Source organism: Pteropus alecto, unplaced genomic scaffold, assembly GCF_000325575.1.
Source record: "Pteropus alecto unplaced genomic scaffold, ASM32557v1 scaffold71, whole genome shotgun sequence".
Classification (NCBI taxonomy): Eukaryota; Metazoa; Chordata; class Mammalia; order Chiroptera; family Pteropodidae; genus Pteropus; species Pteropus alecto.
This window is the reverse complement of record NW_006433024.1, coordinates 10,368,024-10,393,074: the sequence shown is the minus strand read 5'-3', so window position 1 is coordinate 10,393,074 and position 25,051 is coordinate 10,368,024. Positions and strand designations below refer to the sequence as shown.

General features: G+C 42.8%; 1 protein-coding gene across 3 annotated transcripts in view; it reads right to left on the bottom strand.

Annotated features, from left to right (window-relative positions):
- The window catches only part of KIAA1549L (KIAA1549 like), a 231,813-nt gene that overhangs the window by 82,416 nt on the left and 124,346 nt on the right, over positions 1–25,051 (bottom strand). For 2 of the 3 annotated variants that reach the window (XM_015586326.2, XM_025044169.1), the window contains exons 2-8: positions 15,555–18,098; positions 14,494–15,150; positions 12,277–12,392; positions 9,921–10,140; positions 8,975–9,108; positions 2,362–2,524; positions 788–847 (exon numbers count right to left, since the gene is read on the bottom strand). In XM_015586326.2, coding sequence (XP_015441812.1) covers positions 788–847; positions 2,362–2,524; positions 8,975–9,108; positions 9,921–10,140; positions 12,277–12,392; positions 14,494–15,150; positions 15,555–17,733 — 3,529 coding nt within the window. In that variant the 5' untranslated portion in view covers positions 17,734–18,098. The remainder of the gene's footprint in view (positions 1–787; positions 848–2,361; positions 2,525–8,974; positions 9,109–9,920; positions 10,141–12,276; positions 12,393–14,493; positions 15,151–15,554; positions 18,099–25,051) is intronic. The other variant, XM_006908018.3, reaches the window with a different exon arrangement.

Here is a 25,051-nt window from a genome sequence, read left to right as displayed (position 1 = left end):
CGCCTCCAGTCTATGGTACGTTCTAATGGCAGTCCTGGCACACCGACACCTTCCCTCTCCTGTCCCTTTCACGGCTGGGATGGTCACTTTTCTTCCTATAAACATCTACCTTCTCTCTTTGTCTCTAATCCTTGCTTCTCTGATTTTCAGAGCTACTGTCTGGCTTTTGAAGAACACAAACAATAACTTTTTTTCTCTCTTTTTTTTGCTGTTTCATAAAGCTCAGCTAGGAGATATCAAGAGGAAAAAAAAGAAAATGCCACCAAAACACCCTCCTTCTACTTCCACCTGCCCTCACCGTCAGGATACCTGTGGGCTCCACCAGGATGACGGTGGGTGTGCGCCCCGTGCCAGGGAGAGGGGAAAGTGCAGGCCTGGCAGTCCTCTTTCACTGGGGTTTTGTAGGGTAGAGTGGAAAGGCCGGCTAACTTTAAACAGACAGACAACCTTCACATGGACGTGCCCTGGATGTCCGGTTTGACGCTGTACCTTCTGACTGGTCCACTTTTTGTAAAGAGGAGGCCACTGGGTCTGTTATTGTCCATTGGTTATCTAATGTCCATCTTCAGTGTGATGTCTGTTCTTATTTCAGTTTACTCCACCTACTCCTGGTCCCGTGAAAGTAACTCCTTAACTGACAGGACAGGACTGATAAAAAATGATGCCAATCTTCTGACTGAATAACATGCAGTTTTAATGTTTTTTAAGGTTTTTTTTTTTTTAATATGCAGTTTTAAAAACACCAACCAACCTGATAGAATGAAAGGGGAAATAAATAAGAAATTACCTGTAATTACCCAATAGTCTCTGGTTGTTTCTGATATGTCAAGGTTGGGATATTCTAGTGCTAAAACAAATAAGAAACACACCAAATTAGTTTTGCAGGTTTTATACGTAAATATTGTTAAGGGAAACAGACATAGGTGATAAAAAAATGAAGTAAGTAAATCCTGCTTTATCATACTTAGGAAATCTCTGACATACAGGCTATTCAGAAAACTAAAATACTCAGTAAAGAACTCACTTTCAGATGAAGAGTTTTCTAGGGTTTGTGGATTTCTGCTCATTCAGTTTTTCCATCAAAACCTTCTTAAGTGAAACATCTTCATCATCAAGATCCACAGCTAGAATCTGTCTTAACTACAGCTTTCTCTTTAAAAACTATCCAACCGTCATTACCATTTTTAAAAATCATCTCAAATAAATTTTTCCAATGTCAAGGACTAAGTTTAGCAGCCAAATGCTTGTAACTAATGGTCTAATTCTTCTATAGGTGTAATGACCATCAGAGTTAATACATGTGAAAGGCTTAGCACAGTGCCTGATACACAGTAAGTGTTCAATAAATCTTAGTTGCTGTTATTACCAAAATATCAAGATGAAAGAAACTAGATTCTTCACATGCTGCCATGTGATGTAATGCCATTTTTTATGATATCGTCTTTTCCATAAAATCCAGTTATCTTTCCTTACTACATGGAAATTCACAAAAGCTTGCTGTTAAACAAACATTAAAAAAAATTCTGAGTGGATACTATGTGTCAAGCACAACCACATCATCTCATTTATTTACAATATCAAAAGCAACCATAGAAGGAAACAGAAACAATTACGCTAATATGTGTTTTAAAAAAAACTTGCCCAGTGACTTTGAGAAACAATTCAGTACCAACAGTACCAACAATTAAATGTAAGAGCACAAATCTTTAGTTCCTTTGGCTTTTGAATAAGTGTTTGGGTACCAAACGTAGGCTGTATTGTCTCTGAAGCCTATGCCTGCTGCACGGTAGTGAGGATTACGTAACCGGAGCATTAGAGGAAGAGGAGGCCACAAGAATATGGAGACTTCATCAAGTGAAGTCACAATGCTGACTGCGCATAAGGTGCATTATGATATCTATAGCCAGGGCAAGAACTGAAGGCCCCGGAACGTTTGCTGATGGCAGGAGTGGAGGAAACCAGAGTAACCCAAATTTCCATGAGGACAGATGCCCTACCAGGCAGTATTATAAGCTCAGAGGCAGATTCCTTGGGTTCAAACCCCAGATTCCATGTTTCACTATGTGAGAGTGGGCATTTTATTAAACTTAACAAACTAGTTCTCTCATCTGCAAAATGGTGCTAATTTTGCACCTATAGGAGAGAGTGGTTGTGAGGATTAAATGAGATAGATAAGTGAAGGGAAAAGGCAGCTATTACGTACTTTTTTCCAACATGCAATAAATTAGCCTTCGATTCAGTCCCTATCAGTTGTTTTATGACAAAAGAGTTGACATGTGGCCTTGGACAACAGATGTTTGCAAAATGGAGAAAGGCCCCGAGGAAAAAAGCAGAGTCCCTGTACGCCGTGGACATACTCACGTTCGGCAATGGTGAGCGGCGGGTAGGTGAGGTAGAAGCCCACCAGCTCAGCCGAGAGCTGGCGGAGGAGGCTGCTGGCGACGGTGCCGTTGAGGAAGGAGCTCCGATTGCCCACCACGTACACCAGGGTGACTGTCTGCGAGGCGTTGGACGTGCTCACAATCTGAATCGACACAGGAGGAAAGGGAAGGGAGACATGCCATATAAGATGAGGGTCCGTTTCACGGAGGCCGTGGGAGAAGTCTACGCAGAAGTTCAGGGTAGGAATGAAAGGGAGGTTGGAAAAGAGTGAGGGGGAGACGAGAATAACAACAGCCGTCACTTCCTGATTGTTCGCTACGCGCCAGGCATCGTGCAAAGGGCGCGTGATCTCATTTAATCCTCACCGCAACTCTAGGAGGTGTATCTACTCATGATTCCCTTTTCCAGAGGAGGAAGTTGAGGCCTAGAATGATCGAGGGACTTGCTCGAGGTCACACAGCTAATAAGTGACAGAGCCAGGATTCAGACTCAAGCAGTCTGATTTCGGGGTTCGGACCACTGGAGTGTGTACCTTTTCCAGAGCGAAATTGTCTCGGCTTACTTTTATGGTCCAGAAAACACAAAATAGAGCATGGGAATGTTAAATTTAAGGAGGGCTCAATAGCTCAGACAGAGATGCCAGAGTCAAACTTTTGGGGAATTTTAAAGTAGAAAGGACAGGGAACGTCCACAGCTAATCGTCAACCTAGAAATGGACAGAGGGACTGAACTTGATTACAAAAGGAAGTCAGAAATATCAAACAAACAGCTTCTGTAGAGAGCAATTACATTTCCTTCTGGTCTATGAATTCAATATAGAATATGTAAATATTACTATGAGATGGTGTGGTTTTCTTCTCACATTTTTGTCTAAATCAGTTTTTTAGTTACTGGAAAATGAGATTTTCTGGGTCAATGTATAGACAAAAATATCTCACAGATGAGATCTGAAAAACAGATGCAGTAGAAAGTCTTTCCACTTGGTGAAAGTCTTTGTCTGCTCCTTCCTCCTCCAGATCCACTAGCCAGCCCCCTCTGTGGTCCTGCTCAGTACCCCCAGAGGCAGACCCTTGCCCTCAATGGGCTCCTTGGCCCTCTGGCTTCAGCTAAAGGGGTATCTGGAGGATGTGGAGAGGAGGGGGAGCGTGAGGTCAGAGTACTGGCGTCCCGGCCACCATCCGTGGGGTGGTGCCCAGCAGGAGCTGCCCAGCAGGAGCTCTGGCCTCTGGCTTCCCGCACCTGCCCCCTCACCTCGCCCGCTCTGGCCCAGCTGTTTCAGCCTTGGGTACTGCACTGTCCCTGTGGTTGCCCTAGAGCCCGCCCACGCTTTTACAAAGGGTCCCTTTCACTGGACTTTCCTCTAACTACCTTCCCTTGAGTGTGCCCTCTCTTCCCGCCAGGAGCAGCCTGATGCCCGTCTTTCCCATAGCTTCGTGTGCTCAGACGTAAACATTCCTGCCACTTTCTTTTTAAACCCTACTTTGAGGAAGACTGTTAAGAACAGCTTTCTCACTTTATTTCCCACTTTTTTCTGTAAGTGAAAGTTCCTTTTATTTTTTTTGTCTTTACTGAAATAGATACTTTATTTCCCACTTTTTTCTGTAAGTGAAAGTTCTTTTTATTTTTTTTCGTCTTTACTGAAATAGACAATTAGTTGCTTGTATTTACTGTACAATTCAATGAGATTTTTTTTTTTTCCAATTATAGTTGGCATACAACTTTCAGTTGTAGAAAGTTCCTTTTAAATTCTCTATTAGAGACCCTCGCGTCCCATGATTAATGACATACTGAGTCAATGGTTCCGGTCAGCTTTCACTCTCCTCTCTGTGAGTATTTTTGGAATGTGGTTTAGACACAGGTATTCATGCCTCTTTCCCAAGTTACCACAAAGAAAGGCACTTCTTTCTGAACAATTCAAAACGCCTCGCTGTACTGTCATCTAAAAAAAATAACTTTGCAACCTTCATCTCTATTGTAAACATTCTATTTTTTTGCTTTTCAATGAAACTAAATTTCACTGAGTCCCAAAGACCTTGCAGTATGGGTGCCTCTGTACATACTACCCTTAACCATGTAACTATACTTTTTTTTAAGCTGAGGATCTTTTATTGAGTTTTAATTGACATGTAACATTCTATTAGTTTCATACTTTTTATTGTGGGAAAATACACATAAATTTAACATTTTAACCATTTTAAGTGTACAGTTCAGTAGCATTAAGTACATTCACACTGTTGTGCAACCATCACCATCAAACATCTCCAGGGCTTTTTAATCACCCCAAAATGAAACTCTGTGTCTCTGAAACAATAAGCTCCCATTTCTTCCTCTCCCCAGCCCCTGGCAACCACCATTAATCTAACAAAACTAAATACCTCTTGTAAGTGGAATCATACAGTGTTTGTCCTTTTGTGACTGGCTTATTGCGCTTAGCATAATGTCTTCAAGGTTCATCCATGGTGAACATGTGTTAGAATTTCCTTCTTTTTTAAGGATGAATAACATTCCATTGTATGTATATAGCACATTTATTTATCCATTCACCTCTGGATCTACATTTGGGTTGCTTCCGCCTTTTGGCTGTTGTGAATAACACTGCTGTGAACATGGGTGTACAAATATCTGTTCAAGTCCTTGCTTGCAATTTGATTGGGTATATACCCAGAAATAGAAACACATGGTAATTCTATGTTTAATTTTTTGAGAAACTGCCATGTTTTCCACAGCCGCTTCATCATCTGACATGCCCACCAGCAGTACACAAGGGTTCCAATTTCTCCACATCCTAACCAACACTTGTTATTTTCTATTTTTTAAATAATAGCCATCCTCATAGGTGCGAAGTGGACTCTTGGGGTTTTGATTTGCATATTCTTAATGATTAGTCACGTTGAGCATCTTTTCATGTGTTTATTGGTCATCTGTATATCTTTGGAGAAATGTCTATTCAAGTCCTTTGCCTATTTCTTAATTGAAGTGTTTTTGTTGTTGTTGTTGAGCTGTAGGAGTTCTTTATGTATTCTAGATATTAACCCCTTATCAGATACTATTTAATTTGTTAATATTTCCCCCCATTCCATGGGTTGCCTTTTGATTATATCTTTTGATCCACATAAGTTTTTAATTCTGATGAAATCCAAATTATCTATTTTTTTCTTTTATTGCCTGTGCTTTTGGTGTCACATATAGCAAATCATTACCAAATTCAATGTCATGAAACTTTTCTCTATTTCCTTCTAAGGTTTCCTATAGTTTTAGCTCTTATATTTAGGTCTCTGATCCACTTTGAGTGAATTTATGTATATGGTGTTGGGTAAGAGTCTAATTTCATTATTTTGCTTGTGGACATCCAGTTTTCTCAATATCACTGGTTGAAAAGACTGTCCTTTCTCCATTAGTCTTGGCACCCTTGTCAAAAATCATTTGACCATATATGCAAGGGTTTATTTTCAAGTTTCCTATTCTGTTCCATTGGTCTATATGTATGTCTTTATACCAGTTAAATACTGTTTTGATTATTATAGCTTTGTAGTTAAGTTTTAAAACAGGAAGTGTGAGACTTTCAACTTTGTTCCTCTTCTTAAGATTGTTTCGGATATTCAGGGTCTCTTGAGATTCCATATGAATTTTAGGATGTAGTTTTCTATTTTCGAAAAAAAAAAAGTCACTGGCATTTTGATAGGGATTGCACTGAATCTAGATAGCTCTTGGTAATATTGACATCTTAACAATATTGAGTCTTCTAATTCATGAGCACAGAATGTCTTATCGTTTATTTGTTTATTCTTTAATAGAGTCATTTTTTATAGCTAAAAAAAGTGTGACCATTGTTGGTGGCTGCTTAACATTAGCCTCATAAATAAGAAGAAGTCCACAGGCCTGAGACCAAGGTCACATCGCTTTTCTCTGAAAGTTGTGCCCTGTCCCCCAGTAAGAGCAGCCCCTGAAGGGGCACTTTCCCATCACTTCCTTCCTCTTAGACTCCTGCCGCTTCTGACCTCATCTCTTACTTACCATTCACTCATGTCACAATTCATTGAGTTAATTAGAAACAACGAGCAAGCTGTTGTCTTGCCTTCCTAGCACTCCTTCTCTCTTCTGTGAAAGCACCACAATTTTCCTTGGGGGAAACACCTCTGCTATCAGTTCATGTGCTCTGGGTGAGGCTGCTCCACCCAAGTTCCAGGAGTGGGCATCTAAGCTAGGCTTAGATGATTGGGATGCTTCATGTCCTTGGCCACTGTTACTGGTCCAGAAATGGGCACATGATCCAAGTGGGTCCGATGAGAGCTAATCCCAGGATTTTTACTGGAATGACATGAAAAGGTACTTTGGTTCCACCAAACTATGAACAATAAGGATGAGGCAAACCTGGAGGTGTCAGTGCCTACCCTACAAGGCCTGAGGATGATGGCGGTCCAGAGCAAGGCAAGCCAAGAGATGAAGAAAGAACTACATGAAGAAATCATGTAAGCACCTGATTTGTGCCTAAACTAAATAGCTTTGAACCTTTCGGTTTCATGAATCAGTCACTTCCTCTTTTTGCTTAAGCCTTGTGAGGTTGGATTCTGGCAATTAAACCAAGAAGTCCTAAATGAGTCTACTGTAAGCTAGCCTCTAATATCAATGCTATTACAAGTAAGTAATATGGCACATTTTCGATGACTCTCTGAACAAATTAATTAAACATATGGTCTTATTCCAGAGAATCCGAGGTGCTCTACAAATTATATTTAACACAATAAAATGGAAAGTTATTAATTACAAAGCCTGGTCCTGGAAAAACAAGTTTAAGACAGCTCCAGGGGGACGGTTAGCATACAGTTATCTATGCATGATATAGGGGTCTACAGGGTTAATAAACCAGGCAACAACTTTGTCTCTGGGCTTCCTGTCAGCCAAGGCAAAAAGAGAAATGGGATTAATAATATAATTCATCTAATTATCCATTCACTTCAAGAGCTGTTGATATATTCAAAAGAATCTAAAATGTATGTAGATACAATTTTCAAATTGGCTATTGTAGTTTTTTTCCAAGGAAGGTTTGTTATTTGCTTTGCAAAATTCCATCTCATGTCCCATGGCTATCATACAACAACACAAGAGAGGCTTCTTAAGGCCAGGGCAGCTTTTGTACTTTGGTGTCCCACCCAGTGATAATAAATAGCACGTGCTCAATAAGTTTGTGCTTCCTGAGTACATTGAGAGTGTGTTCTGCTGCCAAGCTCTAACTAGACTTGTGCACCTGTGAGGATCACAATCCAGTCAGAAATAAAAAGACCTCCTACAAAAGAACTGAGTCATACTCCTTACATAAACCTTAAGTCTGTGACACGTTTTTAGTTTTTAGTCTAATATGAACCAAATCATGAGATTCTTCCATATACACTTCGGATGAATCTAGAAAAGGAAAGCTGCTCATTCAAATTAAATTATATACTTTCTACATCATATTAAATGTGCTGATAATTCACTTATGCTAAATGTCAATTTCAAAAGCAGTGGGTTTCATTGCAAAGGCTTTTAGTTGAGTAAAAACAGAGACATTTGATAGTATAGTTAAGAAGATAAATTTGGGAGCTGGATAAACATCACTAAGACGTATCTGTCTGACTTTAGTGGGATGTTATGTATGCAGTTGCAAATAATGAAAAAGGCTTTTGAGGGCATGTCTACTGTAAATCCACAACATTGAAATACAGTATGCCAGGAGGAGAATTTCCCTGGGAAATAATTCATGTGTTTGCCAAAAGTTTCACCCAGGGTTTCATTTCTACACTGTATTGATGCTAGCATAGCATGGTGGATAAGAGAGTGGGCTTTGGCTCAAGTCCTTCTTCCATTCTTTACCAACTGTGTGACCTTCTAGAAGTTTCTTATCTCTTTCTTGGTTCCCTCTTCTGTGAAATGGTGATAATAATATCTCAGAGGATGTCTTGAATCTTATATAGCAAAACATTTGCAAAACAGCACAGTCTTGGCACACAGTAAGCCCTAAATATGTATGTATAAGTGAATTATCAGCACATTTAATATGATGTAGAAAGTATATGTGTGTGTGTGTAAAGTAAGGCGCTTGTTCATGTGGATATCTGAAAAACTGTGAAATGGTGATAATAATATCTCAGAGGATGTCCTGAATCTTATATAGCAAAACATTTGTAAAACAGCAAGGTCTTGCGCTAACTCAATGAAAATCATGGAACAGACAAATCTTAGTGAGTTAGCTATTTAGAAATGATTCATTTTATATGAAATATTTGACATATCTTATATAGTACATTCTAGTTCAATTTTCAAAAATAACAAATGTATTAGGAAGGCCTGAGGAAGCTTCCTATGGGAAAATAAATATAAAATCCCAAACCACAGCAGGTATACAGTGACTGCATCCATACCCTAGACATCCTCACCAATGCCAGGACTCACTTGACTCCATGAACCTAGAGTAGCATCTTCTCACGTCTATATTGCCTGCCCAAAGTTATATTTACCCCAGGTAGCTCTGAAATGGGGACCAAGTTGTTCTTGCCCACATGTGCATTATGGTTGGACTCTGTCAACTACAAGACCCAAGTGCCCTCCTCCTTACCTGAATCGTCAGGTTGCTTTTGGTATTCAGAACCTTCCTCTCGGCATCCTGGAAGGCCTTCTGTAGCCTCTGTTCCATCGTCTGAGCAAACTTGCAGGACTGTATATTGTCAGACTGGGTCACAAATTGAAGCACTAGAATGAGAGCAATAAATCAGCACTCGCCAAAGCTGGATAGCAGTCACAATATAAAACAAAACGATTTTACATCAGAGAAATTAGGCGAGTAAGGACAACAAAGTTTGGTTGTCGTTTTGGAAGTGGCTCTTAAAATGATTTATAACCTAGAAGAATTAAAAGTGTGATTGGACCTGAGATTCACTCCAATGCAAAGGATTTTGTGATTTCATTTGTTTGGAATATGTAGACATCCGCTCTAAGACTGACAAAAAATAACCCAAGACAGATCATGCCTTCCATTTCTTGGGAGGGAAAAAATAATCAATTGACTTGCATGACTAAGTTGATTGAGTCTTTCAATTTCAATGGTGTCTCCACTTTCGTGGTTAACAAACCACTAGATCAGAATCAGTAGGGAGCTTGAAAGAAAAATTCCAAGGCCTAAGCTCAAAAATTCTGATTCAATGGCATCTGGAACGTGTTGCTCCAAAGCATAAATTTTTACAGATACTCATTCTTATCAGTATCCATCAGTAATACAAAAAAAAAAAAAAACATATATAGCACTTGGTGCAGGTAAGTACTAATTACATACATTAGGAAGAAAGATTCCTCTGAAAAAGTACTTCTAATAAATCCAGGAAAAGTTTGGGCTGATGTACAGAGCACTTGGACATTTGATTAGCAGGGCCCTTTGAGGAAGGTACATAGGGACTTTAAGAGATGACAGAGCAGCTAGCTGGCAGTGGAATTTTTAAACAGGTGTCTTATTGGTAACTCTCCGAATCCCAGAACGGATAAGAATCCTTTGCCTCTGAGCTACTTGCCTGTCTTCAGCTGAAAGTAGCCTGCAGGCTGGGGATTCCATGGCGAGGCAAGTACTGCCACAGACTGCAAGTTTGGGGTATGCTGCTTCAGATCCGCAGTGACGTTGCTGACCCCATAAACACCCAGCATTTCGATCACTACGGCAGGCAAGTACACCAGCCTCCCTTTGGTAGCATAATAACCAACTGTGATGTTATGAGAATGTTCCAGAATATCCACCTACAAAACAAATGGACGCACGGAACTCAGTATTTATATCCAGAGTACTTTTAGGTCTTCTTGGTGCTTCTTAAGACCACAGCTATTACTCACCATGGCTGAGGAAAAGGATGTTCTCGTTCAACAAATATTCTAACAATCCTATAAAGCCTGCGTAGAAGGCAAGTCTCAAAATATCAGAATACAACAAAATATAATATTATCTCAAACTCTCATGGAATAGAATTAAATCTGTGTGTGTGTTTTTAATTCCTTAAGTGTTTCAGTATAATCTTGTGAGCACCAATGATCACCCAAGATGGTAGACAGGAGACAGCGGGAGAAAAAGATTTCTAGGGAATGGTATACCGGGAAAATAGCTTCATTATATTTCTCATCATTTACGAAAATTAAAAGGCAGAAATGAGAGATTAAGTGAGGGCACCTTCAGGACAGGGGTCAAACAGAAAATGAGGTGAATTCCTCTCTCTGAAAGCTGAGGGCAGAACTGTTCAGACTTTTCTCCATTCTTGACTTGTAAGTTGGTTCAAGACCACGGGAGGGGTGGGCCATGAAAGTTTCTCTTACAGCTGGGTCCTAATGGATACTGATGATGAGCTCTTTTTGACCCTACTGGAAGATTTTTGAGGCTTTAGGTTTTATTCTTATTTGTTTTTGCTTTCTTAGTGTTTTATATTAACAAGTGAGGGTGTTTTTAATATCCGCTCCTCCCTCCTTATTCTTGCATCTTTATTAGTAGTGTCATGTGTATTTGCGAAAGAAATCAAGACAACTGATTTTGCAACAGGCTGGATGTGCCTTCAGTTCTCTACACTTTGTTTCCAAAGATGGCGGTCAAGATGGCTTTAAGTGGAACGAGAGATACCTCTAGATGCACTAAGCAATACTAGAAAGAGTGATTCCTGTCCAGCCCTGCAAATTAGCTTAAGGACCAAGTCTCAGTTTGGGGATTATTTACTTTTAACACCTCTCCAATTCTTGCTCATTATGTTTTTGCCAACAATGTCTAGCTTGAATTAAACAAGATGTTTCCATTATTCTCATTTTTATGATTACCTTTTCTTTATGGCAAATGATCCTGGTTTCCATTTATGGTGGTAATAGCAAACATCTTTTCAAAAGAAATGCATTCAAATTTTTAAAAATGAACCAATTAAAAAAACTAATACATACTAATTGTCATAGCGGTCTGTGATGACATGCAGAAAAGGCAGAAACTGTGAAGTTCATCTGAAAATGACCAAAGTTTAGTGAAAACTGTATCGGTTAATCAATGAAAACATTCACATCTTCTACTCTCAGTTTCTGGTGCAGAAACCACAGGTGCCTCTGATGGAATGTATTTCTTTCATTTTTTTTCAGAATTATATAAAGAGATTGACAATGACCAATAAACGATATATCAAATCTCATCCTAGTCTTTGGTGTGGTAGTGGGACCACCAAGCCAAATGCAGCTGTAGAACAAAGAATCAAAGAAAGAAGCCAGAACAATATTTTTAAGTGGTGTAAAGGGTTGTCCACTGACTGCCTATCCTATTTACTGCTTTAAAACTTGGAATCAAACCAAAAGCTTGTAAAGCAAGGCTTCTATCACTTGGATATGCCACCGAAATCAGCTTAGTAGTTGTTAAATAGTACCTGATATTAAAGTGTTTGGAGGAAAAAAAAAACAGCATTTACTTCCGTGTCTGCTGCTGGCGATTTGAGCAAAGTTGGACTCAATCTACAAGCTAGAGTAGTTTTTAAATGTCCAGAAATAAATAACTATTCACAATGGTGAGGAACATAAAGGAAAAAGCAATGGATGGTTTCTGTAGAATTACTCTAACAATATGAAATACTTTCTCCAAACAATGGGATAATAGGACAATTTAAAACAGTATATCCAGGCTTAAAACAAACAAACAAACAAAAAAACGAAACATAAGGCAATTAGCCTCAATTTTCCATCTCAATATTTGACCTTTTTCTCCAGCCACCACACATTAACTATTTGCCAAAATGAAGAAAGATGCTACTTCTTGCAAGCATGGTTATGGTACCCAGGGAGGAGAAAAACAATCTAGACAGAGTCTGGACCCAGGAGGAAGACATATGTAGACAGAGTAGTCTGGTTACAAAATAAAGGGCTTACGTAAGCGGAGACGTCATTCTGGTGGAAAGCCTTCCGCAGCGCCTGGGTGAGCCCTTTCGCTACATTGAGCTTCAAGGTTTCACTGATATGCGCTCTCCTCTGGGTCAGAAAGAGAACTGTGGGGCAAAACAGAAGTGCAGTAATCAGGATAAGGCAGCAGACCTCCTTATAAACGAGCCTCCTCTCTTCCCCAGTCAACACCTCCTGCAAGTGCTGAGCGAAGCTGATGAGTGCAGGTTCCAGTGAGAGAGAGCCTTGTAGGTCTGTTGGTCCCGATGAAGGAAAGAAGGCCCTCGGCATTTGTGCGGCCCTAGTGGAGAGACAGCACTTCATTTCTGACCAATGCTACCTCACCCTCGGCATTTGTGCGGCCCTAGTGGAGAGACAGCTAGCACGCGACTGGCACTTCATTTCTGACCAATGCTACCTCCGACTTTGAAAGGTGGGGCTCAGCAGTGCCTGCCTGATGGATCTGCATGCCAGAACTTTCCCACGATAGCACTCCCGAGAGCCTACTTAAGTGCAGGCCCGGAGTTAGGTGCCGTGGCCCCAAATCACCCTGAATCAGGAAGGCAGCCCCACCTCGCCAGTGCGATGGAGACAGGGATGGGGACCTGGGATGAGAATAGGCATTTGGGACTGAATGTGACAGGCGCCATTGGAAGGGAAGCCTAGGGTGCTGTTGGAGGCCCTAGGAGGAGCATCCAGCCCTGACCTGGCCAAGGGCGTGCAGATCAGGGAAGGTTTCCTGAAGGAACTGATGCTTCTGTAGAATCCTAAAGGATAATGGGAGTGAGCCTGGCCGAGGAAGAGTGAGGGGAGGAACTGTCCCCAACCACGCCCGGCAGAGGGAAGACCAAGTGCAAAGGCACAGGGTAGAGAAGTGAAATATCTCAGTATACGTGTGGTCCTGAGGGCAATAGGAAAAGAGGAAGTTTAAGCAAACGGCATGCATTTTAGAAAGCTGCCTTGACTGCAGACTGGAGAACAGGCTGTAGGGTGGGGGGGCGTCTGAAGGCAGAGAGAGAAATCTGGTTGTTGTTGCAGAAATCTAGGTGAGTGATGGTGACAGTGTGAGCTAGGGGAGTGGGGGTGGAGAGAAGGGGTTTTCAGGAGGTAGAACTGAAAGGAGCTGGTGACTGGGTGTGGCTGGGGTGTCGGGTGCTCGGTGAAGAAGAGACGGGGACAATGTTCCAGACTTCTGCATTGCGTGCCTGAGGCTGCCTTGCCGCACAGAGGAGGAGGCAGAGATCTGGAAGGAGAGGGGGAGGGAAAGTGGAAAACCAGATGGTATAATTTCTTGAGATGTAGACAGAGATACTGTACTTTCTGCTATGCCTAGTTTCACGATTTCCCATTTTAGAATAGGCTATGTCTCAAAAGATAACTTCATATAATTTTTTGTGGGGTGAAGAGGAAGGCGGGATGTGAGCATTCAACACTGGCATGCTCTTTCAAATAATGTCTCTAATGCTTTATATAGCAAACACTACCGCACTATTAAAAGGACCCTGTGCCTTCTTGGCCCACTTTGCTGCAGCTGGGAGGTGGAGGCTAAAAAGACAGCATCCACCACCCAACATTTTCAAGAAGGCCTGCCTCCTTTTTAACATCAAAACAAATCCAAGGCGCCCACATAGCGTACCATAGCTGTACTTTTAGTTTCTGCTGATTGAGAAAATAGATGACAAAAAGCCTTAGTGAATTCTGTGGTACTTCCCAGGATTCTGTAGTTTACTAACACATCATTCATCCATGAGAGACATCACTGATTCGCTCTCCAGGCAAAATTTGGTGCACGTTTGCTTTCTCAGACCCCTCACAGAACTCGTTTCCCAGGGCTGATCCCAAGACTAAGATCCACATCACATAATGCTTGTCCTCTCCTCTGTCACTTGATAAAGATCAGGAGTTCTCAGTCCCAGCACTAACATTTGGGGCTGGATTATTCTTTGTCAACCATCCTGTGCATCGTCGGATGTTCAGCAGCACCCCTGGTCTCCATCTCGTTAGATGCCAGTAGCACCCTCCTTACCCTCCAAGTTGCAGACACCCAAAAATGTCTCCAGACCTGGCTAAATGTCCCCTATTGGAGGGGGAGCAAAACTGTCGCCTGGTTGAGAACCACTGATCTGAAAGAAATCTAATTTTTGTTGCATCTTTGAAACCATTATGTGCTTGCTGCTTTCAAGTAAAATCAGGATAGTGGAGCCTTACCTGTCTTCACCAGGAGCTTACTGGACATCTGACACTCCAGGTTGGAAGCCATTTTGCCGGTCGTGACCATAGCTGTCGACACAGCGGGATGAGCAGTATCCGAGTTTTCCGCCGGCAGAGATGGCAGCCGGGTTGCTTTTACTGGTGCAGTAATGGATGTCAAGGCTGCTGTGATTGTCAGCGGGCGTGTGGTGGATGCCCTGGGCATGTCTGGGTTAGTGGGGTTTGGGAAGTTCGTGTGCATGGCTTGTGGTTTCCTGGGGAGGTGTGTTGTGGACAGCAGGCCAGAGGCAGTGCCCGTGTTCCCTTGCACGGCTGTGTGAGTGCTCACGGTGTGTGCCGATCTTGCAAACATGTAGGTTGGTGTGATTGAGAAGACTGGATGGATTGCTCCTGGTGTCACCTTCGGGCCAGATGCTGCGTAGTTTGTGACATTTTTAGCTAGAGCAGTGGTCATACTGCTCTTGACTAATCCTAATGCCAGCGCCGAAGGACTGCTGCTGGTGCCCTTAGCAACCAGGGCTGCAGACAGTGCCTGTGGACTTGGTTTCCTTAGAAACAACGTCACTTCTGCTGCTGCTGCTGCTGCTGCTGCTGCTGCTGCTGCTGCTGCTGCTGCTGCTGTTGGTTCTGCCTTGGACGACACTGAGGAGTCCACTGTAAAGAGAGAAAAAGCAAAGTTTGTCATGGGCCCGCAGTACACACATCACTTGTGGTGATGAATGGATGTAACTTATGGATTTGCTGGGGTGAAAAGTCTCTGCGCTCTGAAATTTAGGCAAAACAGCTTAGGCTCATTAAGTCAATTAACCGTAATGAGCATGCCAGTCATAGCAAAGCTATGGTTGGTAAAAAAGACACTTAAATTCTGAACACTTTCAAAAAACCTCAAGTCAGCAGAGGATCAAGGACATGACTATCTGGGACTGCTAACTCATTTGTCAGCCTGCAAGGGTGTATCTGCTCCTTCTGAGAAAAGCTGGGTGTCTGTGTTGAGCTTGAAGATGCTTTGACCACAGAAGCAGTCATACCTGTTTTCTGGGTACCAGGAAACAAACTACCTGCATTAGTGGCTGCACCTGTCCATTTCTTGGGGCGCTGAGAAGCCAGCAGCACTTTGGAAGGGGTCCTGAATAAGGCACTGGTTGATAGAGGAGATTCATCAGTAGAGTGGTATCTCAGGATACGCTGGAATGGTGCAGAGGCATTTATCACAGGAGATGAATACATGTTGCTGGAAACTTGGAAATTTGTATCCATTCCATCCGAAAGCATTTCCTGCAAGCCAGCTGTGGAAGGCAGACTTGGAGAGGTTAGCAAGACAGAATGCCTTGGACGGGCAGACAGCTGTAGCTGGGGAGACGTGACATGTTGACTTGTGGTTGGGTAATCTTCAACCTCAGCTGTTTGAAACTCTCTGGAATAGTTGTTATTACTGATGGACAAGATGTCTGTATGGTTTCCAACCATCGTAACGTTGGTCAGTTGGATGGGCTGCTTGGTGCTTGTATAAAGCACCGGATCCTGAATGCTAAAGCCTTCTGCAGTTGCTAAATGCCCTGCAGTGTCTTTGAAATCATGAGATTTTATTGTCCTAACAGCTGAAGTGAAACCACTGGGAGCAGTAGATGAAGCTGAATGAATTTTCCAACTTGTGGAGTTAATTGTGTGCCCATTTAGATCATAATTTGTTTGCTGCAGTAAGCCAGATATCGTTGGTTCTGTGGAAAGGGATCCAGTTTCTGCTGAAGGAGAGCTCCAGAAAGCATCTGTGACTGCTGGCTTTTTCACGTTTCCCATTGTTGAGAAATCATAGACTTCCGTGGAGGAGGGAAATGCTGTCACCTGTTTGGAAGCTGAAACCGGCAACTCAGAATGGTCCATCACAGCTGCATAAGTCTCAGACTTGCTCTTGGAAAAGCTGGGAGATGGGGAAACAGTCTGGGTGGCTCGTATGGAGGGGATGGAACGTGGAAGCAATTCTGAAGGAAGGTTTATTCTTGGTGTTGTAATGACAGTGGATGAAGTATGATCAGTGCTAAAGTCAGAGGTGAATCTGTGTACCGTGTGAAGACTTGGAATCTCCTTGCTTGGAAGGGTCTGGAGAGCAACTGTCAAATTTGCCTTTTTGTTCTTCTGCAGGGGAAATGTCCAAGTCGTGGAAAGGAGATTAGGAAATTTGCTTGAGAGGGGGAAGTCTGTAGCTGCAGGAGAGGGTCTATCATGGCCCACTTCCTGAAGAGTTGGCATTTGGGGCCCAGCGGATGGAGAGACATGATTCTGTGCCGGCTGGAAATAAGTAGGCGTGGAGGGAAAGTCTGCTGCTGCTCCATTAGATGGCGATGCAGGAACCGCCCCAGAAAGGATGCCTTGTCCTTGGTGGGCTGTGGTGAGAGGCAGACGAGAAGACACCGAAGAGGAAGATGTGTGTTCTGCTGAGAGGGCGGGCCCTTCGGAATTCTCTGGAGCTGCTGACAAATGCAGTGCGTTAGCAGAGTCATTTGAGTCATTTGCTGTAGTGGGGGCTAACTCTCTGCCGGTCATTTCCACTGCCACTGACTGTGTGATCTGGAAGAGGGGAGGCACAGCCTCATGGATCACTGCTGCTGCTGCCCTCTTCAGAGCCGGCAAAGACACCCCATTGTGCACTCTTTCAGCCACCTCAGCTTCGACTGGCTGGGTAGATGCGGGACTTGAAGCCACTTCCAACCTTGACCATGAGGGAGTACCACCTGGAAGCTGAAGACTTCCAGGTGCTAGGGGAGGAGGAGACAGATGGGCCGGTTCTGCAGTGGAGTTCAAAAACTCAGGTACGGGGGAGCCTACTGAGTGAGGACCCTCCACAGGGGACAGCTCCGAATACCGCTTTGTTGAAGATCCAGAAGAACCTAGGCGAGGGATGTCTATTAAATCCTGAGCATTTTTCAATGGAGTGTGGTTCATTTCATCAGCAAATGCGGTTAGGGAATTAGCTACACTGTGACTTGAAGAGGAGTCAGTTGGAGCTGTTTGGGGGAATACAGGCACTTTGGTGGGTCGCTCAGCGGGCTTAGAAAAGATGATGGAATGAGGTGAGTCAGGAGCCAATGAAGAGGATGGAGATGGGGGAAGAAGTGGGAGGATGTCTGACCTTGGGGAATGTTGTTTTGAAATGGAAGGAGTCCCTACCCATGCTGGCCGAGACGGGAGGGCAGCTCCCCAGGACGTCACTGATGGGACAGTGGAGAACGGGGGGAGCATGCTGGTGTGAGGCAAACCTGACGCGGCGGCTGCTTCTATGTTCCCGTGCGGTCCTGCTGGGACCAGAGACTCGGCGGGATCCTTGGACGGCTCGAGGGAGGTGCCGAGCCCACTCGCTGGGTAAGGGGAAGAAGGGAAGTCCCCATGAGCCCTGGCTCTGCGGTGCGTCTGGGGAGGAGGTGTTCGGGCGAGCTGCAGCACGCTTGTGTTGTCAGGGGATGATGGTCCCAGCACATTCTTGATTCTGTCCACTGCCGAGGAAGACTGGACTTCTGAGAAAGGCCATGTTGGTGAAATCGGTAACAATTTCCCGTGAGGAAATGTCTCTGGGGTTGGGGTGACAGTTATCTGCAGATTGCCTATGCCTGTGGAATAAGATAGTGAGCAGTCAGATATCAGGTGATCATTAAGTGTCTGCCGGGGCAGGTCCTGGAGAGAAGCGGGAGGCAAGACAGACACTGCTCGGACCTCTTCCTTACCATCACAGAAGACTTGTTAAACACATCCAAACAATGAATTAAGTAATTTGAAATATGCAAAGGCTGCAGCTAACCTACAGGGCGGAGTTGGTGAGAAGCAGTCTCTGCGAAGTGACGTTAAAGCAAAGATGTAGGATGTACCCGTGTATTTTAAATCTTTTTTCTGTACCATCTACGAGGGCTGGACTATGAAATTCACAATCTGGAAAATCAAAGAGGGCCGTGGCTACCTGCCATGGTCAACAACACCAAAATAAACTTCATCTAAAAACCCAAAATGCAAAATGAAAGACCGTGTATCCAAATGCTAATCTTTTCTTAGGACCCGAAGGCATCTCGAGCAGGATAAACAGGGGCTGCCTCTGTTTGGAGAGAAGGCACCAAGGAAACATGTTTACCTTGTTGGATTTAAAAAGGTGCCTGACACTATCATTCGTGCCACATCTAAAATGCAAGGTGATTTCTTTCAAATTAGGCTATTTCTAAAAGAAAAATTATTCACATCCAACCCAGGACCAGAGACACCTCTCACAAGGCCTGGTGTCGCTGACAAGCACCTGCAGAGAACCAAGCACTGTCAGCATTAACGTCTGGAACTGCAGGCAGAAAGGCAAGGAGGCGGGACACAAAGTGGTGACCTCCACAGGAAATGAGGCAAGGAAATAGCTGATCAGAAAGTTGGAAATGTCACAGTTGGGAAGAGAAACGACAACTTGCTTGATGATTCTCTGTCCCTCTTTCCATGGTTCTATCATGTTGAAGGTGCTGATGACCCCAGAGGTGGCTAGAAGCTATTGAGTCATATTTTAAATTAAAAATAAAAAAGAAAAGGTACTTCTAGAGCTTTCTACATTATTAGCTAAGAACATCAGAACTGCTTGATAGAAACAAACGCACAAGCCAAGCTCTGAAGCCAGAAAATCTGGGTTTGCGTGCACCCTCCGGCTGCCCGGAGCTCGGTGTGCTATGCGTCTTCGGATCACTGTTGTATAAAGTGGAGGCAATAAACAGGCCAACTCCCCTGCTGGGCCGCTGTCGAGGAGCAAATGAAATCATGGAGGCGGAAGGAAGGGCTCTCCAAATAGAAAAGCACTAAAGAAATGTTAAAAAAAAAAAAAAAAAAGCACTACACCAATGAGATGTCATTACAGGCTCCAAGCCCTGTTTTATTTGTTTAACAAAAGAGGACACTGTAGCCCAGAGAGGGGACACCATTTGCCAGAAGCCACATAACTGATCAGAGATAGAAGCAGGTCCAGACGCAAGGTTTCCTCACTCCCAGGGCAGTGTTTTCTGTTTACACTGCTTTTCTCAAGCCAGTGCCTGGTCTTCATTCTACCCCCACTGCATTCTGCCAACAAAAAACCCAAATAGCTAAACCTGAAGTCTTAAAATACTTGCGTTTTTAGAATATGCAATATACTCTGAAGTCACAAAAGCTAAACAGTGACAGTTTTTGGAATTATTATTTTCAGTTTCATTCTTTGAGGTTGGAAAAGTAACGACAAAGGGTATCTTTTACTCTGAATTAGTTATCATACAAAAAAATTTCCTTTTTCCTTCTTTGTTTTCTTTTTTTTTTTAATTCCCCATTTTGGGGATTTACCCGAGAAACTGGCATTAAGTCATTTTTAAAACATAGCAGGGAGTAAATCAATACTACTTTAAAGTCAATAGACTTGTTCACTTCATTCAGTAAGCTAGAACCAGCCCCTTGTCCCCAGCAAGCCATCCTTAAAGCCCCTCTTAGCTCCTTTGTCTCGGTATCAGCAGAGGACAATCACTAAAGCCCTGACCTGCAGGGCCAAATGCTCCCTTGGGGCCCTGTTATCCAAAACCCACTTTACACAGAAATAAGTGGCAAGATGCATATACAGCTACAGGATGCCAAAATCTAACACAGCATTTCATTAAAATATCTGTGCTCCTTGGGAACTGATTCACGGTTTGTAATAGAAATTGTGTTTCTGTGTTACCACATGCAGCCTAAGAAAGGGTTCGCTCTCAGTTTTATCTGGAAGTTTTACAATTTTACAATTTTTAAAATTTCAGTTTTACAGTTTTACATGGAAGGCTGATATAGCTTTCCTCCATTCTTCCTGTTCATGTTGTTTATCTCCTAGATAGACTCAGCTTCATACTTCCCATGCAGTCTTGTCTGGTTCTGTGTATGGCTGGTTGTTATGCTGGTGACTATAACACCCAGACACAGGCATACCTCAGAGATATTGCAGGTTCGGTTCCAGACCAGCACCATGAAATGAGTATCACAATAAAGCCAGTGGTAATCTTTTTGCTGGTGGAAGGTCTTGCCTTCGGTTTCTAAAAAACGTTAAAATCTATGAAGCTCAATAAAGCAAAGCACAATAAAATGAGGTATGCCTGTATTGTTGTTTTGCATTTTGATGTTTTCCAGTAACACGTTCAAATCCGTTTTTATCACTTGCATGAAATCTATGTGAGATTTCTTCTTTTGTACTCTCATTGAAATAGGTTCAACCATGGGTTCAACTCATGGATTCAAGAGTCATACCCAATTAATCTTGTTTCAAGTAAGGAGCCTTGTAACCCAAAAAGAATGCTACATGCATGGCAGCCTTTGCTTCCAGCAAGATGTTTGACGAACTTACCAAAGTTCTGCAAACAAGTAGAATTGAATGGTGATGGGCATGGGGGGCGGGGGAGGACTTGCGACTGACTAAATGGCCACAGCCTAAAAACACCGATGGAAAGCTCCACGCTGAAGTGAAGAGATGGTCTCTAGTGGATCTGCTGAATCTGGTTGTTTCTAAACCAGAATCTAGCGTTTCCCAAGTTCTCCCTTATGAAACACAGTGTTCCAAGATGCTTCATGAAGAAAAGTTTCCAGAAAAGTTTTGAGAAGTGTTATATACTGCACTCACATGTAATAATCATTAGTGCTGTTCACCAAATATCTCCGGTTCTCTACCTTCACGACACATAGTAGGACTGCACTTCCTGGATCCCTCTGTGGTTAGGTAGGGCCATCTGACTAGTTCTGGTCAATGAGTTGTGACCAGAAGTGACAAGTGTCACTTGTGGGCTAGAACATTTAAAACTTGAAGCAAGAGTACAGAATTTGCTTTCTCTGTAGGAAAAAAAAAAAAAAAATCCCTAACAATATTATTCCTCGATAAGCTATTACTGGAGAAAGAGGAGGAGGAAGGGGAGGAAATTACCAATATTCAAAATGTTTGTTAACCAGCCTGGGTCCCTTAAGGATTATAATAAGCAAAGGGCCTCTGATGTCAAAAGATGTACAGAGAACATGAGCAAGAAATAAGCTTTTGCTGTTTTCAGTCACTGCAATTTGGTGGTGGTTTGCTACTGCAGCATAACTAACTTACCCTAACCTATTCATAAACTGGTATCAGAAGTAGATTTGGAACATATGCGAGCATACCTCCATTTAAATTACACCAACATTTAAATAACACCTCAGAGAAGACCTATAATCAAGAATATATAAGAGTGCCTGGGATGTAGTAAAACCTCAAGAAATGAATGTTGGATGGTTTAATTAAACTTTGGCCAATATTTCTCATATATATTTGAACTCTGGAATATGTTTAGGATGTTTCTCAAAGACAGTTGACCTCAGAACTTCGTGATTTAAAAGAAAAAAAACCAACGATGTACATAAAGCTAAGGAAGAAAGTATGCTCACTGAATTAGCAAATGACACCAAATTTAAAGAATAGCTGACATAAGAAATTTCAGAGAAACACACTTCAAAGACTTATCAACTGACTAAAATTACTGTTAAAGGAAGACATAAGTTAGGATTAAATATAAAAGCTTGCCTGTAGTCCAAATATTGCTCAGACAGAAGCAGGGTGGGAGTTTCCCTTTAAGAATAGCTTTTTGTTGCCTGGAGGCGGAGTTGACTGAGCTCATGAACTAGGTTGGGAATGTAGGCTAACAAAGAAATGACAAATGCTTAGGCCTCATTAAAACTTTTTCACTTCTAAAATTTTTTTAAAAAATCATTCTTAGAAAATAATATCTATGTCTATATGTAAGGTATAAAGAATAAATCATGAAAAAAGCATACATGGTCTATGGCTTCATGGAACTCACGGTCTTATGGGAGGTGTGGACTTAACATTCTCTCAAATGTAAATGTAATAAATGTTACAGCTAAAAGATGCACAGACCTAAAAGGCATGCAATAGGAGGATGTGACCTGATCAGGGAGGTCAGATAATACATCACGGAGGAAGTAACTATCAAGAGATCCAAAGAATAAGTAGAAGTTAATCAAGCGAAGAGAGTAGGGAAAAACATTCCATGTAGAGGGACACACACATATGCAAAGGCCCTGTGGCAAGCAGAAGTACAGGGAATTGAAAGAAGGTAACCAACCATAGCTCGAGTGGGGAAAACATTAACAGGCATGGCGTGAGTTAAGGCTGGAGAGGCAGGTGATGGCCAGACCTTTGGAGTGTCAGAGGTTTTAGTTTGAAGAGGTAGGGGATGGAGGTGATGGTGGGTGATGTATATGAGCAAATTTGTGTTTCAGAACAATTGTTCTGGCTATGGAGTGAAGAACATACTGGAAAAGGGCAAGGGTGGATGACAGGAGAACAGGAAGAAAACACCTGTGGTGGTCTAGGCAGGTATGCCAGGGAATTTGTAAAGAGGAGTTGGGTCCTGGGTGGGAGACTGAAATAGATAATCCTTTGGTCCTTTTCAATTCTCAGAGTTCAGGAAAATGTAGCCCTTTACATAAATAAGTTTGTGTTTATGTATGTGATTTTTTTTTTAATGACTGCAAATTCTCCTATAGGAGAGGTGGGGTCTATGTCTCCTCCCCCGAATCCGTGTGGGCTGGAGACTGTTCAACCAATTAGAGTATGGCAGAAGTAATTCCACGTGACTTCTGAGGCTACCGCCATAAAAGGCCGGGCAGCGTTCGCTTGGTCTCTTGGAATGCTTGCTCTCCATATGCAACCTCACTCTCCCTCCTGGAACCCAGCTGCCACTCTGTGAGCAGTAGTCCAAGGCACATGGAGAGGCCATGTGTAAGCACTCCAGCCAAAAGTTCCAGGTGAGCCGAGCTTCCCAGTCAGGCACAGACGTGTGAATGGAGAAGCCTCCAGATAATTCTAGCCCCCAATCCCATGAATCACCCTGGCCGTTTGAGTCTTTCCCACTGAATCTCTAGGCATCGTAAAGCAGAGACAAGCCATCCTCTGAACTGCTGAAACCATGAGCTTAATAAAATGGTTGTTATTTTACAGCACTAAGCTGGGGTGGTTTGTTGCACAGCAATAATAACTGAAACAGTCCTAGATTGTGTCCCTGACCTCTGAGAAGTGAGTCTCTACTGCTTCAACAAGGTTCTCAAAAGGATTCAGAAGCTAGGCATCGTAAAGCAGAGACAAGCCATCCTCTGAACTGCTGAAACCATGAGCTTAATAAAATGGTTGTTATTTTACAGCACTAAGCTGGGGTGGTTTGTTGCACAGCAATAATAACTGAAACAGTCCTAGATTGTGTCCCTGACCTCTGAGAAGTGAGTCTCTACTGCTTCAACAAGGTTCTCAAAAAGATTCATGAAATGAGTTAAGAACTCCTCATTTCAATGAAAATTACCTCTGTTTTATACAAGATTTTAGAAGGATGTCTATGCTAATACATAAAATGTACCTGTATTAATTAAAGTTGCGTCATGGAAGGGATGAGAAGGGAAGAAAAATTTTGAGGGGGAAATAAGAGGTGAACGGTATATACTAAGAAGAAGGGTAAAGTAAGGAGAAGTAGGGCACTACCATCCTCAGAGAGCTTAACACACACTCAAAGGAAGGCAGTGAGGGAGACATTTAGTACAGGTGGTATGTCAGACACACTCTAAGGCAGTTCCATGATCCCTGTCTCGGTGGTCATGCATTGGTGTGACCCCTCCCCTACAGAATCAGCAGAAACTGTGATCTGCTTCCAACCAATAAAATATGGAAAATGTGATGACATGTCACTCTCGTGATTAGATTAACTTAAAAAAAAAAAGACTTTTTCTTGCTGGCAGACTCACTCTCCCTGATGGTCTGATGAATTAAGAGGTCATAATGGAAAAGTCCATGTGGCAAAAACGTGTGAATGGCCTCTAGAACTGCAACAGTTCCTAGGAACTCTGAATGGCCTCCCGGAGAAGGTGGTGGCCTCTTGCTGTTGGCCAGCAAGAAGCCAGGGCATTCGATCCGGCAGAACACAGGAAGGAAATAAATTCTGCCAACAACTTAATTGAACTTGAAAGTGGACCCTTCCCCAGCCAAGCCTCCAGACGATAACACAGCCAGCTGACGCCAGGATTGCTGCCTCGTAAGACCCTGCGCAGAGGACCCAGGTAAGCTGTGCCCAACCTCCTGACCCCTGGAAACAGAGAGATAATAAATGTATATTGTTTTAAGCCACAAAGTTTGTGGTAATTTGTTACACACACAGCAATAGAAAACAAATACAGGTAGGAAAGAGGGAGCTGCAGAAGGGTGTGTGATGAAGAGAGTATAGGAGGTAGGAAAGAGGGAGCTGCAGAAGGGTGTGTGATGAAGAGAGTGTAGGAGGAAGGGATGGAACAGGAGGTACCATGACTGAAGAGTAGCATGAAGGATAGTGAGAAGCTGCAATCAAGACAGCGAAAAAGAAGCCCAAGTTTGTATGTTTGTTTGGAATATCACAGAGAACAAGCTGAGAAATAAAAGTTCTAACATGGTACCTGGGACTCGGAGGAAGTTATCTGAAGAGAACACGGGGCTTTGCGAGAGTAGAAACAAAACCACAGCAGCAAAGTTGGAAAGTTGGAAAGTTGCTGTGAAACA